Here is a 14,154-nt window from a genome sequence, read left to right as displayed (position 1 = left end):
GATCTAAACACTCAGATAATAATCATGTAGGAGTGGGCATATACATTCCAGAATTCAACAAAGGAATTGTTAAGCATTGTTACAAAAATTGTAAAAAGTTATCAGTGTACACAGCCGAACTGACAGCAGTAATCATAAGTCTTTAGTGGGTGGATGAGGTCAAACCAATGAAAGTAGTTATATCTTCACATTCTGCAGCTGCAATACAAAGTATACAATCTGGTCAAACAGTACGAGAGGATCTTTTAACTGAAGTTTATATGTCATTACTGAACTCACAACATTTAGGAATAGATGTACATCTCTGTTGGGTACTGGCTCATGTCGGAATAGAGGGAAATAAGGTTGCAGATAAACTTGAGAAAAGAGCAACAAACAAATGTGATATTTTAGAAATTTGTTTCGGGAGGTCAGAAGCAAAATCAGTAATACAGCGAAGAATTATTACATCTTGGCAGGAAATTTGGAATAATGACAATAAGGGTAGAAATTACAACAACATTCAGACGTCAGTCAGAGTGAGAAGTGATAGAAGTAAAAGTAGGAAAGAAGATGTTACTTTCAGCAGATTAAGGTTCGGACATCCAGGACTCAATGACACGTTATATACATCATGAAAAAGACAGAGTGGGATAAATGTGAGATATGCAACTGTAAAGAAACTGATGAACATGTGCTGATAGAGTGGAGGAAGTTCAGGGTGGAAAGAGAAAGACTGAAGGGCAGAGTGGTAGATACAGGAAGGGAGTGGAGCATCAAAGGACTGTTAGAGACAGGACAAGTTCAGTTTAAAAGGGCTTCATTTAATATTTTGAATGGAGCGGGTTCAATACACAGAATATAACTTCTGTATGAAGTTTATTTCATTTACAAATAACATTATTATTGTGTTTAAATGATAACTAATGATAACTAATGATAATAAAGTCATGATGTTACACACTCCAGTCCAGTATGTGGCACCTTAAACGTTGGTTTGTAGTCCGCCATTAAACTCTAAGAAGAAGAAGAAGAAGAAGAAGAAGAAGAAGAAGAAGAAGAAGAAGACTCATCTCCTGGTAGCCTATAAAGCTATCGAAGTTAGCTTAGCATGCTACCTGGAAACAGACCAACGGGGACGGAAGTGACCAACACAGCGCTAGTCAGAGTGTACTGAGAATAAACGGAGTTTTTAACGGAGATTGTCTGGAGGAAACATTTCCGTAGTTTAGTGAAAATGTCTAAAGTAGAAATGCTGAGATCTTTAGTCAACCAGCGACTAACTGCGGCTGATGAAGAGATATTTGGTTTGTTTGAAAAAACGATAGCAGAATACGAGGAGGAACTCTCTCGTTCAAAAGAGCAGAACAAGAGACAACGGGAACTACTGGACGCGGTTTTCAACCCGGAAGTTCGGATACAAAGAGCACGTGGGTTCACTTTATTTCTTCTCTCAAACACTGTTCATGCTCCGGCTGATCACATTTAATGTAGTTTGAAGTTCATGCCTGCTAACTTGTGGCTTTTCAGCGAAATGTGCTGTTATGAATCAAAATATATCATCCACGTGAATCGTGTAGATCCGTAAAGGTTTTTATGGGGGGGGGGGGGGGGGGGGGGGCAACTGGCCAGCCAGCGTTTATCAGATTGGAGTCAAGGAGAAAATGTGATGTCGTGATATTTGCAATAAAACATCCTTGATGTGTCGAATCTTGGCCAATCAGCGTTAAGATGTATACACCGTCGTTCCCTCCGTTAACGTTTATGTTCCGTTGCCGTTCAGACTTGCTGGGTTAAGGCTAACGTCCACTGCATGCGGAACTTTCTCGACTGTTTTAGGAGGAAAACACGTAACGTGATGAAACATGAAGCCCCCCGTGTTCCGGTTCAGTCCACGCGGTCACTCGTTAACATTAAACCGGAACAATGGCGGATCTGGTTGCAGGTTGTTTTTTTTGTTTTTTTTTTAACTCAAAGTAGAATGAGGTGATTTCGTGGTGATACTAACTTGAGACAAGAGGCCCAGATACTGATAGGATGATGAGGTCAAAGAGCTTCAGGAAGAGGAGGCTGTTTGTGTAGCGCAGCTTGACGCAGGGCTGAGATGTGAGTGGAGGTGGGCCTGGATAAAGGTGGAGGTCTCAACAGACGTGAGTACAGCTTCACACTGTCACAGTATTTTAAATACATTGATAAGGCAGAGTATGCTAAATGCAGCCTCTGCGCCAATGAGATGAACTACAGCAACAAGGGCTCACATGCCCTCTCATCGCACTGCCAGACACTGTTCACTGTAATGACCACAGCCAGTGGACTAACAGTCCCAACAGTCCCACGTGCAGTTGCTCCCAAGGGCCCTGAAGTAATGAGAGAGAGGGTTAAGGAGCCTGTACCTTCATTTCAGAACAGCTTTACAGTAACAGTGGAAGTTAATATTAAGCCATACAGTAATGAAAACGAATCACTTTATTTTGTATAGGCGATGGTTCTCACTACTCTTGCTATCTTTGTTTTTATTTGACTAAAACATTTGAAAATGAGACCTCAGTCTCAATGGATTTTGTCTAAATAAAGGTTAATAATAATAATAATAATAATTGATGATTAAGAAAAAGCTAACTAGCCAGCTGTTCAGCTATAGCTGAAATACTGATTAATAACTGTAATGGAAAAAAATGTATCTCAGTATCATGAAATGTTTATAAACACTGTTAGGCTTAGAAAAACAGAGTTAGAAACAGAAAGCTGTGTAAACATAGTTTTTCTGCCAGAACAGTTACTGAGTGTTCTGTTTACTTTAGCGGGCTATACATTCAGACCCAAGAAATGTGAGGAATGAGACTCACTGTACTTTCTTCCTAATATGGAATGTTTAGGTTCTCACGTGAATGCATCTGGCATGAGATCATAGAAGAACGAAAAGCCAGAGTAAAACGATATCTTTGATTTATCTCAAGGCGGGGACTGTTTCTGTTTTAGTATAAAGTTTGTGAAGATTTTAACTCGTGTGGAGAATGCTTCCAACACGGACTCTGCTTGAAGAGCTGTGTTGAGTATTTCCCTCTTGCAAGATAATTAAATTGAACAAAGACAACTTTGAATCATTTGAAGACTTTTATTTTAATTTGCGAATAACTCTTCTCCCGATTAACATAGACATTTTCCACAACATAACTGAATAATAAATTCGTTTTTTGCTTAAAGTAAATGTCTTATCACTTAACCTCTTGCACCCGAGAGCCCCCTTTTTAAAGGTGGATCAGAGTACACAGATGTAGTACAAATCACTTCTGAAAACGAATGAAATTATATTTTAAAATATTTAAAAAACCTACATGATGAAGAAATTCTAATAAAATAGACCATGTAACCTATTTTAATCACTCAAAAACATATATATATATATATATATATATATATATATATATATATATATATATATATACACAAAGTACTTCAAGGTACTACAAGTACTACCACAATTTCACCTATTTCTTGCAAGGAGAACGCGAGCAATGTTCACAGTTACCGATCCCAGGCGCGACCTATGGCACTTTCACACACACACACACACCGCATATCCAAGAGCACGAGGACAACACACTGAATCTAACCAATAGCTTCCGAATTCTCCTACTTCAAACCATTAGAAAGTTACAATTATTCTCCCTCGGATCAACACACAGTGCATTATCATGAATATTGAAACGCTCCGTACCTTTTAAATGTTTTTCTGGAGGAAAATCACCCCAAAATTGTTTTAATCCTTTCCTCCATTTGCAGCAACTTTCTGTCCTCCTTTCTTCGAAGAAACTGAGTCTCTATGACAAATGAGTAATAATTTCAGTTTTGGCCAATGGGTTTGACCCATGGGAGCGGATCACTGTTTTCGATTATTTTATTGGCATAAAATCTGTCAAACAACTCAAAGAACGTATCACTACATTCCCCAGACTCTTCCGGGTTCAAATCTGTATCACATGCGCAAGTCGGCCAATCACAGGCTTTGGTAAGGTTCAATTGCATTCAGTAAAACTGAAATTCAGACGAAAATGAGCCATATTTTACAGGTTTTTATATGGCCCAGGCTCTCAAAATGATGCCAAACTACTGTATTAGATAGATTGAACACTATTAGTGATAAAATAAGTGAAATATATAGTTATATAGTATATAAAAGTACAATAAAACAGCTATATGTGCTGCTTCCAAAATCAGAATTGATGTTGGCTGACCTCAGCTGACCTGTACACCGGCCTTGATTTCTCAGGCATACTTCACTTTATCAAAGGACTGCTGACGTGTTGTGATATGATTTGGGAGAGTTTTGGCCTTCGTCTGCATCATTTCAAATCAATAAAAGTGCTTTTTAGATGGAGAAAAAAAAAAGCGAACCTGAAAATGTTCAATTTCAGCTGTGTGTAACATTCGTCCTGCATTTACCAGTAACATATTCAGTGATATGTACACATATTAACAAAGCTAACATTTATTTGTGTTATTATGCCATTTAAATTATTCACATAAACCTTGTAGTTAGAGATTTACACTTTTGAGTATGGGTATGACATTTTTGAGCAGAGGTCTCAAAATAGGCCTAGGGTTTAAGAGGTTAATATTCTTCTCAGAGTACACCAGAATGATTCATTTTAAAGATCATATTTAAAGTAAAATTCTCTCAGGGAACCGACAGGGTTTCAGGTGCTTGTCACATTTTTCACCTCTTATGAGTTTGCAGGTATGCTGATTTGTTCTCTCAGCTTCTAGATGACAGGAAATATTTCAACTTCAGGTACAAGTTTGTTCTCTTTGATAACACCACATGGATTTGGCAGCTTAAAATGGTTCATATGTTCATGGTCACATAAGTTGATTAAATTATTGTATTATCTGGTTCTATTGATACTCTGGAAGTGTATGTACAGGAGACAATTTGCTCAATTCTAAAATGTCTTTGTAATGTCTCTGTGTGTGTTTACTGTTTTCCTGCAGACGTCCAGCAGCTGTTGGTGGTTAAAGAAGAGGTTCCCTCTGAGCAGCAGGAGTGGAGCTCCAGTCTGGACCAGGAGGACCCAGAGCCCTCACACATTAAAGAGGAACAGGAGGAACTCTGCACCAGTCAGGAAGGAGAGCAGCTTCAAGGTCTGGAGGAGGCTGATGTCAAGTTCTCATTCACTCCTGTGAAGAGTGACGATGAAGAAGAGGAAGCTCAGTCCTCACAGCTTCATCAAAGACAAACTGAACAGATGGAAACAGAAGCTGATGGAAAGGACTGTGGAGGATCAGAACCAGACAGGAACTTGGATCCAGATAGACATCCAGAACCAGATACTGATGAGAAGACTGGAGACTCTTCTGACACTGATGACAGTGGTGATTGTAAGACCAGAGAACCTAAGTCAGGTTTAAACTATTTGAAACCTGATGAAATCCGTGTCAGTGATTCAAGATGTAGCGCTGGTGAGAAACATTTTAGATGCTCTGAGTGTGAGAAAACATTTGGCAATCGTCAAAATCTGAAGAGACACATGAGAACCCACACAGGAGAGAAACCTTTCAGCTGCTCAGTCTGTAAGAAATCTTTTAAGCAGCGTTCACATTTACAGATACACATGAGCACCCACACAGGAGAGAAATCTTTCAGCTGCTCAGTCTGTAAGAAATCTTTTAAGCATCGTTCACATTTACAGATACACATGAGAACCCACACAGGAGAAAAAACTTTCAGCTGCTCCATTTGCAAGAAATCTTTTAACAGTTCTTCAAATTTACAGATACACATGAGAACCCACACAGGAGAAAAACCTTTCAGCTGCTCAGTTTGCAAGAAATCATTTAACATTTCTTCAAATTTGCAGAAACACATGAGAACCCACACAGGAGAGAAACCTTTCAGCTGCTCAGTCTGTAAGAAATTTTTTAAGCAGCGTTCACATTTACAGAAACACATGAGAACCCACACAGGAGAAAAACCTTTCAGCTGCTCCATTTGCAAGAAATCTTTTAACAATTCTTCAAATTTACAGATACACATGAGAACCCACACAGGAGAAAAACCTTTCAGCTGCTCAGTTTGCAAAAAATCTTTTAACCATTCTTCCAATTTACAGATACACATGAGAACCCACACAGGAGAAAAACCTTTCAGCTGCTCAGTCTGTAAGAAATCTTTTAACCAGCGTTCACATTTACAGATGCACATGAGAATCCACACAGAAACAATCCCCTTTAGCTGTTCTGGTTCCAGTAAAGTTTCCTTTTGTGATAAAAGCGTTCAGCACGAGTCACCTCCGAAGTTACACATGATTAACCGTGGTTCAACTAAACTGATTTCAATATTTCAATACAAAAAGTTATGCACTGAATGAGCGCCAACTGTACAGTTTGAAATAGTTTTGATGATTATATTGATGATTGATTTCATGGTAATGTAAGTTGAAGATGATGGTTTTACCTGCATCTGTGCACAGTATATTGTATTTAAATGATTTCATCAATAAAAACAAAAAGGTTTGTGTATTTCACTGGTTCATACAGTTTTACAGAGCACACTTTGTTCATCAGGATTAAATCCATCTGTGACTGGAGTGTCCAGTCATGTCTTATCTGGATGAATGTGTGCTGCACAGTGTAGAGTATCGTTAGCATAACATGAATGTCCGAAGTCTTTAATATGAATTATGATCGATGGTGGATAGCATACATCAATTGAATCACAAGTTAATCTGGGTGGATCACAGTTTCCCACAGCTGACAGTCGTCGATCTGTATGCAGTGTTTGAGCTCAGTACATGTTTAACTCACAGGCTGCATGAATGCACGGACAGGTCTATCGGTCTGAGATCGACTCCACATCAGATTAATAACGATATATGATACAAATATAAGACGGACAACAGAGCGTTTCATAAAGGATTTATTGACGTAAGTATTTTGAACAGGCATCGACACCTACCACCAACTCTGTCATTCACTCTGGTCCTCGTTATGTGTCCTCAGAATCTCAACCACAGCCACGCGAACGAGTAGTACATTATCCAGCAAAGTGTTCGCTTTATATGCTTTCATAAGAAACCGTGGAAACTACGTGAAAGAGAGAGGAGAAATGTTTATTTCCTGTTTATTCAACATGGGTCCTGAAAGGCCACTCCTACCACACATCTGCTTTACGCACTCGACCATAAACCAGTTAATTCAAAACCAGTTAAACTCGCACACCGGCCCCTCCTCGTATGCCTGCTCCGATAATATAAAACATCTGGACATGTCACAGGGCGCATAAATCAAGGACATGCCTCCTACACGGGCCTCCCACATTCCATACATCTGCTCCTAACAAAGGACATAGTCAAGCAAGTATGCTGTTTCATGTGTATTGAGGAAAATACACTACACTGGAAACAGACCGACGGGGACGGAAGTGACCATCACAGCGCTAGTCAGAGTGTAATGAGAGTAAACGGTGTTTTTAACGGAGTTTGTCTGGAGGAAAAGTTTCTGTGGTTTAGTGAAAATGTCTAAAGTAGAAATGCTGAGATCTTTAGTCAACCAGCGACTAACTGCGGCTGATGAAGAGATATTTGGTCTGTTTGAAAGAACGATAGCAGAGTACGAGGAGGAACTCTCTCGTTTAAAAGAGCAGAACAAGAGACAACGGGAACTACTGGACGCTGTTTTCAACCCGGAAGTTCGGATACAAAGAGCACGTAGGTTCACTTTATTTCTTTTCTCAAACACTGTTCATACTCCGGCTGATAACTTGTAATGTAGTTTTGAGTGAAAGTCGGTGGCAATTAATCTTTTTCTTCTTCCCCTGATTTCATATCTGCAAACTTGTCGCTTTTGTTTTTTTGGGGGGGGGGTCAACTGGCCAGCCAGCGTTTATCAGATTGGAGTGAGACAATGAGAAAGGGTGATGTTGTGATCTTTGCAATAAAACATCTTTGATGTGACGTGTCGAGTCTTGGCCAATCAGCGTTAAGATGTCTACAGCGTCTTCTTTCCCTCCGTTAAAGTTTAAGTTCCGTTACCGTTCAGACTTCATGGGTTGAGGCTAACGTCCACTGGATGCGGAACTTTGTCGACTGTTAACGTTCGTCATTATCGCGATTTAGGAGGAAAAAATGTAACTTGATGAAACATTTAATTGAAAAGGGTGTTCAAAAATTATAATATGACCAAATAATAATCTTTGATCTGTAATAAACATTTCCTTCATTGGTTGGCTAACATTTCTATTGGAGTTCTGTTCATGATGACCCCATATATCTCCATGTCAAATGTAATGTAATTTGACTACATTTTCTGAGATAATTAAAGGCAAAGTTGGCCCAAATGAAATTATGATATTCATAATTTCCTCATATTTTAACTGTTAAATAAACAGTTCCTGAAGAGGTTGTAGTACATTTTCAATGGATTCTTGTTCATGATCACTCGGACTATGTCCATTAAAAATGTAATGTCATTTTACTGTATGTCTGTTTCGATTCTCTATTTTGAAAATCTAGACATTACGCTTCGTAAAAGCCTTGGTCTGTATAGCTCTACCCACTTCCTTAGTGTGGTGGTGATCAAAGGCATTGTTCTAAAACTAATGTATTTGGAATCAGTTGGAACACATGCACATTAATGTTTTTCAAGACAAAAACACAACATGAAACGCAAAACATACCTGACCACCCTCTTCACACAGACAGATATAGCAAGGGGGCATATAAAAAGAGACAAAAAACATAACAAATACTGTATGTGGATTTAATTGTTGCACAAAAATAATTTTATTTGACCTGCAAAATGCAGACAAGGTTGTCCAAAGCCTGGACAAGCTTGTTTTAATGTTGTCCAGGCCTAAAGCCTTGCCCACTGCCAAATGTAGATTATGCCCAAAACAGGGTATCCAAGTGTAATTTTCAAATGCCTTTTTGTTGTTGGAGGCATTGTCAGTAGGTATTATCAGCCATTTTTGGCATGTCCAATCCCCATTTTTCACACACCATCTCCTCCAGCGCTTCATGGATAGAATCTGCAGTATGGTCTGAATACAAAGGAGTACATCCTTAAACACCAGGACTGCATTTCCCAGGTTTCTGTTACGTACTGGATTGTGAGTGCCATGTATGCATCAACTGCCCTGCTTGTCCAGAGGTCAGTGGTGAGAGCAAAACAAGGCTGGCATTGAAGTTGAGCCTGAATAACCTGATTGGTCTCATTGTAGATCTGTGGAATTTCATTGTTCATGAAATAATTTCTCCCTGGCATATCATATTTTCTGTCCAACGCATGCACAAGATTCCTAAATCCAGTTTTTTCGACTGTGTATATTGGCACCTGATCAGTACAGATGAACTCAGCCCACTGCTCTGTTTAACCTCTTCGCATCTGTTGAGCCTCTCTCATATTTCTGCTGGCTTTCAAACACAGCTGGAAGGGAACTCTCTGGCATCTGTTTGACTGTCTGTGGGAGTGGGTGGATAAAAAATGCTTAATTTACTTGCATAGTGAGTTTGATATTTTCACTTCATATTTTATCTTAATTCATGGAATAATTATTTTTCCTTAACTAAAAATACAAATAATTAGCTCAAGATCCACCAGCATGTAGCCATTTTGCATCAATTGTGTTTCATTTAGTACACTTTTGTGTGCATTGTGACCTCATGATCATATAGGCTTGTCGTCAAACTAGGCTACGGCTCGTGTTAGGCTGTTTAAGGGTGAGCTTGGGGGTGTTCATGTTTATAACCACATTTGCTTACCTGTCGTTCTCTGAACTCTTTGAAAGGTTCGGGGTGTCTGTCGGAAAGGTGCTTTGCCATGTTTGACGTGTCCCTTGGTCTGTGTGGCTTTGAAACACGTTTTACAGACGGGTCTCTGCATGTCAGTGGGCTTTCCTTCACTTGTCTGCAATATAGCCAAAGTACTTCCAGATTTCACTTCTGGCATCTTTTTTTCTAACAAGCCGAGGACGGTCGGCAAAAGCTCCTGCACTTGACGCCATGTCTCCCCTGCGATCACTCGCAGGCTGCCTGTTGCGTGTGTGAGCGCTGGGCAGCCCCGCCCCCTTGCAGTCAATGCGTACAGGCAGCATGACAGGAAGCGGAACAGTGAGTGCGTTCTGATCGCGCGCTATTTTAATGAAGTAGCGATACTAAAAATATGCAAAATCGTATCGTTTTTCACGTCCGGGTACCGCGGTACCTTTTTAGTATCGATACACCTTGCAACATTAATCTGCAGGCAGTTGTCTAATTTCATGAGCTATTACTGTAAAGTTTTTGAGATAATTAAAGGCAAAGTTAGCTCAAATGAAATTATGATATTCATAATTTCCCTATATTTTACATTTTATAAAAACAAATCCTTAAGAGGTTATATCAAAATGTCACTGGATTGTTGTTCATGACAACCCCTACTACGTACATGTCTAATTTCATGATATTTTACTGTACAGTTTTTGAGAAAATTAAAGGTAAAGTCAACTCAAATGGCCTTCATTTTCATAATTTCTTCATATTTGGACTTTGATTACTTGAATTCCTTAAGAGGTTATATTACACTTTCACTGGATTGTTGTCCATGAGGACCTTTACTATGTACATGTCTAATTTCATGAGATTTTACTGTACAATGTTTGAGAAAATATAGGCAAAATTAGCTCATATTATATTAATAATTTCCCTATATTTGACATTTTATAAAAAACAAATCCTTAATTTATGAAAAGGAATTACATTTGAGTTGACTTTGCCTTTTAGTTATCTTAAAAAATGTACAGTAAAATTACATTACATTTGACATGGAGATATATGGGGTCATCATGAACAGAACTCCAATGGAAATGTTAGCTAACCAATGAAGGAAATGTTTTTATTACAGATCAAAGATTATTATTAGGTAGCATTATAATTTTCAAACCCTTTTTCAATTAAAGAGTATACAGCAGTGTAACTTCAGATTTTATTATTGTTGGATTTCATATCATATACAAAATGACGTTGTTTTTTGAACAAATTAGGCAAATTATTGATGAAATATAGGTCTATTTCCGGGCTTTTTGGGCTATCCAAGCACCCGTACCGTAGCACCACGAATAGACGAGCATTACATTTCAAGTGCCGGCTGACGTCACCGTGGTTCCGCGGATGCCGGACCACTTGGCCGCAGTCATGTTCCGGTTCAGTTCACACGGTCAGTCATTAACGTTAAACCAAAATACCGGCGGATCTGGTTGCAGGTTGTTTGTTTTAACTCAAAGTAGAATGAGGCGATTTCGTGGTGATAACTTTTATGACCACGATGATGAGGCCCAGATACTGATGAGATGATGAGGTCAAAGAGCTTCAGGAAGAGGAGGCTGTTTGTGTAGCGCAGCTTGACGCAGGGCTGAGATGTGAGTGGAGCTGGGCCTGGATAAAGGTGGAGGTCTCAACAGACGTGAGTACAGCTTCACGCTGTCACAGTATTTTAAATACATTGATAAGGCAGAGTATGCTAAATGCAGCCTCTGCTCCAATGAGATGAACTACAGCAACAAGGGCTCACATGCCCTCTCATCGCACTGACAGACACTGTTCACTGTAATGACCACAGCCAGTGGACTAACAGTCCCAACAGTCCCACGTGCAGTTGCTCCCAAGGATCCTGAAGTAATGAGACAGAGGGTTAAGGAGCCTGTACCTTCATTTCAGCAGGTTGCTAATGCAGAGGTGTGTGTGTATAGATCACAGCTATTATTTTACTCTTGATAAGCTACCTTATTCAGAGTAGATTATCATTTTAATTTAAATAATTGAACTGGATTGAATGCATATTAATTGCAAATAGAAGATAGGCCACAATTCTAACAGCTTTACAGTAACAGTAGAAGTTAATATGAAGCCATACGGTAACAGGGTTCAATGAAAACGAATCACTTTATTTTGTATAGGCGATGGTTCTCACTACTCTTGCTAACTTTGTTTTTATTTGACTAAAACCTTTGAAAATGAGACCTCAGTCTCAATGGAATTTGTCTAAATAAAGGTTAATAATAATAATAATTGATGATAAAAAAAAAGCTAACGAGCCAGCTGCTCAACTAGAGCTGAAATACTGATTAATAACTGAATAATAAATTAGTTTTTTGCTTAAAGTAAATGTCTTATCACTTAATTTTCTTCTAAGACTACACCAGAATGATACATTTGAATGATCATATTTAAAATAAAGCGGGGGTGAAAAATGTGACAAGCACCTGAAACTGGTTCATATGTTCATGGTCACATACATTGATTACATGATTGTATTATCTGGTTCTATTGATACTCTGGAAGTGTATGTACAGGAGACTATTTGCTCAATACTACAATGTCTTTGTAATGTCTCTGTGTGTGTTTACTGTTTCCCTGCAGATGTCCAGCAGCTGTTGGTGGTTAAAGAAGAGGTTCCCTCTGAGCAGCAGGAGTGGAGCTCCAGTCTGGACCAGGAGGACCCAGAGCCCTCACACATTAAAGAGGAACAGGAGGAACTCTGCACCAGTCAGGAAGGAGAGCAGCTTCAAGGTCTGGAGGAGGCTGATGTCAAGTTCTCATTCACTCCTGTGAAGAGTGAAGATGAAGAAGAGGAAGCTCAGTCCTCACAGCTTCATCAAAGACAAACTGAACAGATGGAAACAGTAGCTGATGAAGACTGTGGAGGATCAGAACCAGACAGGAACTTGGATCCAGATAGATATCCAGAACCAGATACTGATGAGAAGACTGGAGACTCTTCTGACACTGATGACAGTGGTGATTGTAAGGAGACCAGAGAACCTCAGTCGGGTTTAAACTATTTGAAACCTGATGAAATCCGTGTCAGTGATTCAAGGTGTAGCGCTGGTGAGAAACCTTTTAGATGCTCTGAGTGTGAGAAATCATTTGTCAATAGTCAAAATCTGAATAGACACATGAGAACCCACACAGGAGAGAAACCTTTCAGCTGCTCCGTTTGCAAGAAATCTTTTCACTATCGTGAATATTTGCAGATACACATGAGAATCCACACAGGAGAGAAACCTTACAGCTGCTCAGTCTGTAAGAAATGTTTTAAGCAGCGTTCAACTTTACAGAGTCACATGAGAACCCACACAGGAGAAAAACCTTTCAGCTGCTCCTTTTGCAAGAAATCATTTAACGGTTCTTCAAATTTGCAGAAACACATTAGAATCCACACAGGAGAAAAACCTTTCAGCTGCTCCTTTTGCAAGAAATCATTTAACGGTTCTTCAAATTTGCAGAAACACATGAGAACCCACACAGGAGAGAAACCTTTCAGCTGCTCAGTCTGTAAGAAATCTTTTAACCGTTCTTCACATTTACAGAGACACATGAGAATCCACACAGGAGAAAAATCTTTCAGCTGCTCAGTTTGCAAGAAATCTTTTAACAATCGTCCACATTTAAAGGTACACATGAGAATCCACACAGGAGAGAAACCTTTCAGCTGCTCAGCTTGCAAGAAATCTTTTAACCATCGTTCAAATTTACAGAAACACATGAGAATCCACACAGGAAACGATCCCCTTTAGCTGTTCTGGTTGCAGTAAAGTTTCCGTTTGTGATAAAAGCTTTCAGCACGAGTCACCTCTGAAGTTATACATGATTAACCGTGGTTCAACTACACTGATTTCAATATTTCAATACAAAAAGTTATGCACTGAATGAGTGCCAACTGTACAGTTTGAAATAGTTTTGATGATTATATTGATGATTGATTTCATGGTCATGTAAGTTTAAGACGATGGTTTTACCTGCATCTGTGCACAGTATATTGTATTTAAATGATTTCATCAATAAAAACAAAAAGGTTTGTGTATTTCACTGGTTCATACAGTTTTACAGAGCACACTTTGTTCATCAGGATTAAATCCATCTGTGACTGGAGTCTGACTCAATAGTTCTTTATCTTGGCAGTTCGCACTCTTTGCTGCTGCCATTACTGGTATAAAATGGTAATCTTGTCTGACACAAACTTATAAAAAGGGCCCTTAGAGAAAGCAATCTACACATTCTTTGGAGTCACAAACCACCAACATCCTTCTCTCGATCTATAGTTCCTTCCAGTTTAACAGGCTGACACATTCCTGAATCTGTTTACAACTTGTCGATACTTTTTTAGATTGCCGGTGGCTTTTCTTGATCATACCATCATCTT

The 14,154-nt window shown here is 39.1% G+C and overlaps 2 protein-coding genes across 2 annotated transcripts; both read left to right on the top strand.

Moving 5' to 3' along the window:
* Positions 1-1,004: 1,004 nt before the first annotated feature.
* LOC306699035 (uncharacterized protein) lies at positions 1,005-6,347 on the top strand (the record flags this gene model as incomplete). The annotated part of the gene is made up of 2 exons (XM_079163537.1): positions 1,005-1,409; positions 4,972-6,347. The coding sequence occupies exons 1-2, from the start codon at positions 1,217-1,219 to the stop codon at positions 6,345-6,347; spliced, it is 1,569 nt and encodes a 522-aa protein (XP_079019663.1). The 5' UTR covers positions 1,005-1,216.
* Positions 6,348-7,219: 872 nt separating this feature from the next.
* Positions 7,220-13,826, top strand: LOC306698432 (uncharacterized protein). Its single transcript, XM_079162730.1, has 2 exons — positions 7,220-7,685; positions 12,372-13,826. Exons 1-2 carry the CDS (start codon positions 7,493-7,495, stop codon positions 13,526-13,528), a joined length of 1,350 nt encoding a protein of 449 aa, XP_079018856.1. The 5' UTR covers positions 7,220-7,492; the 3' UTR covers positions 13,529-13,826.
* Positions 13,827-14,154: the final 328 nt, after the last annotated feature.

This window comes from Pholis gunnellus (genome assembly GCF_910591455.1).
Source record: "Pholis gunnellus genome assembly, chromosome: 7".
NCBI lineage: Eukaryota > Metazoa > Chordata > Actinopteri > Perciformes > Pholidae > Pholis > Pholis gunnellus.
Note: the sequence above shows the minus strand (reverse complement) of the source record. Positions and strands in the feature narration are given on the sequence as shown.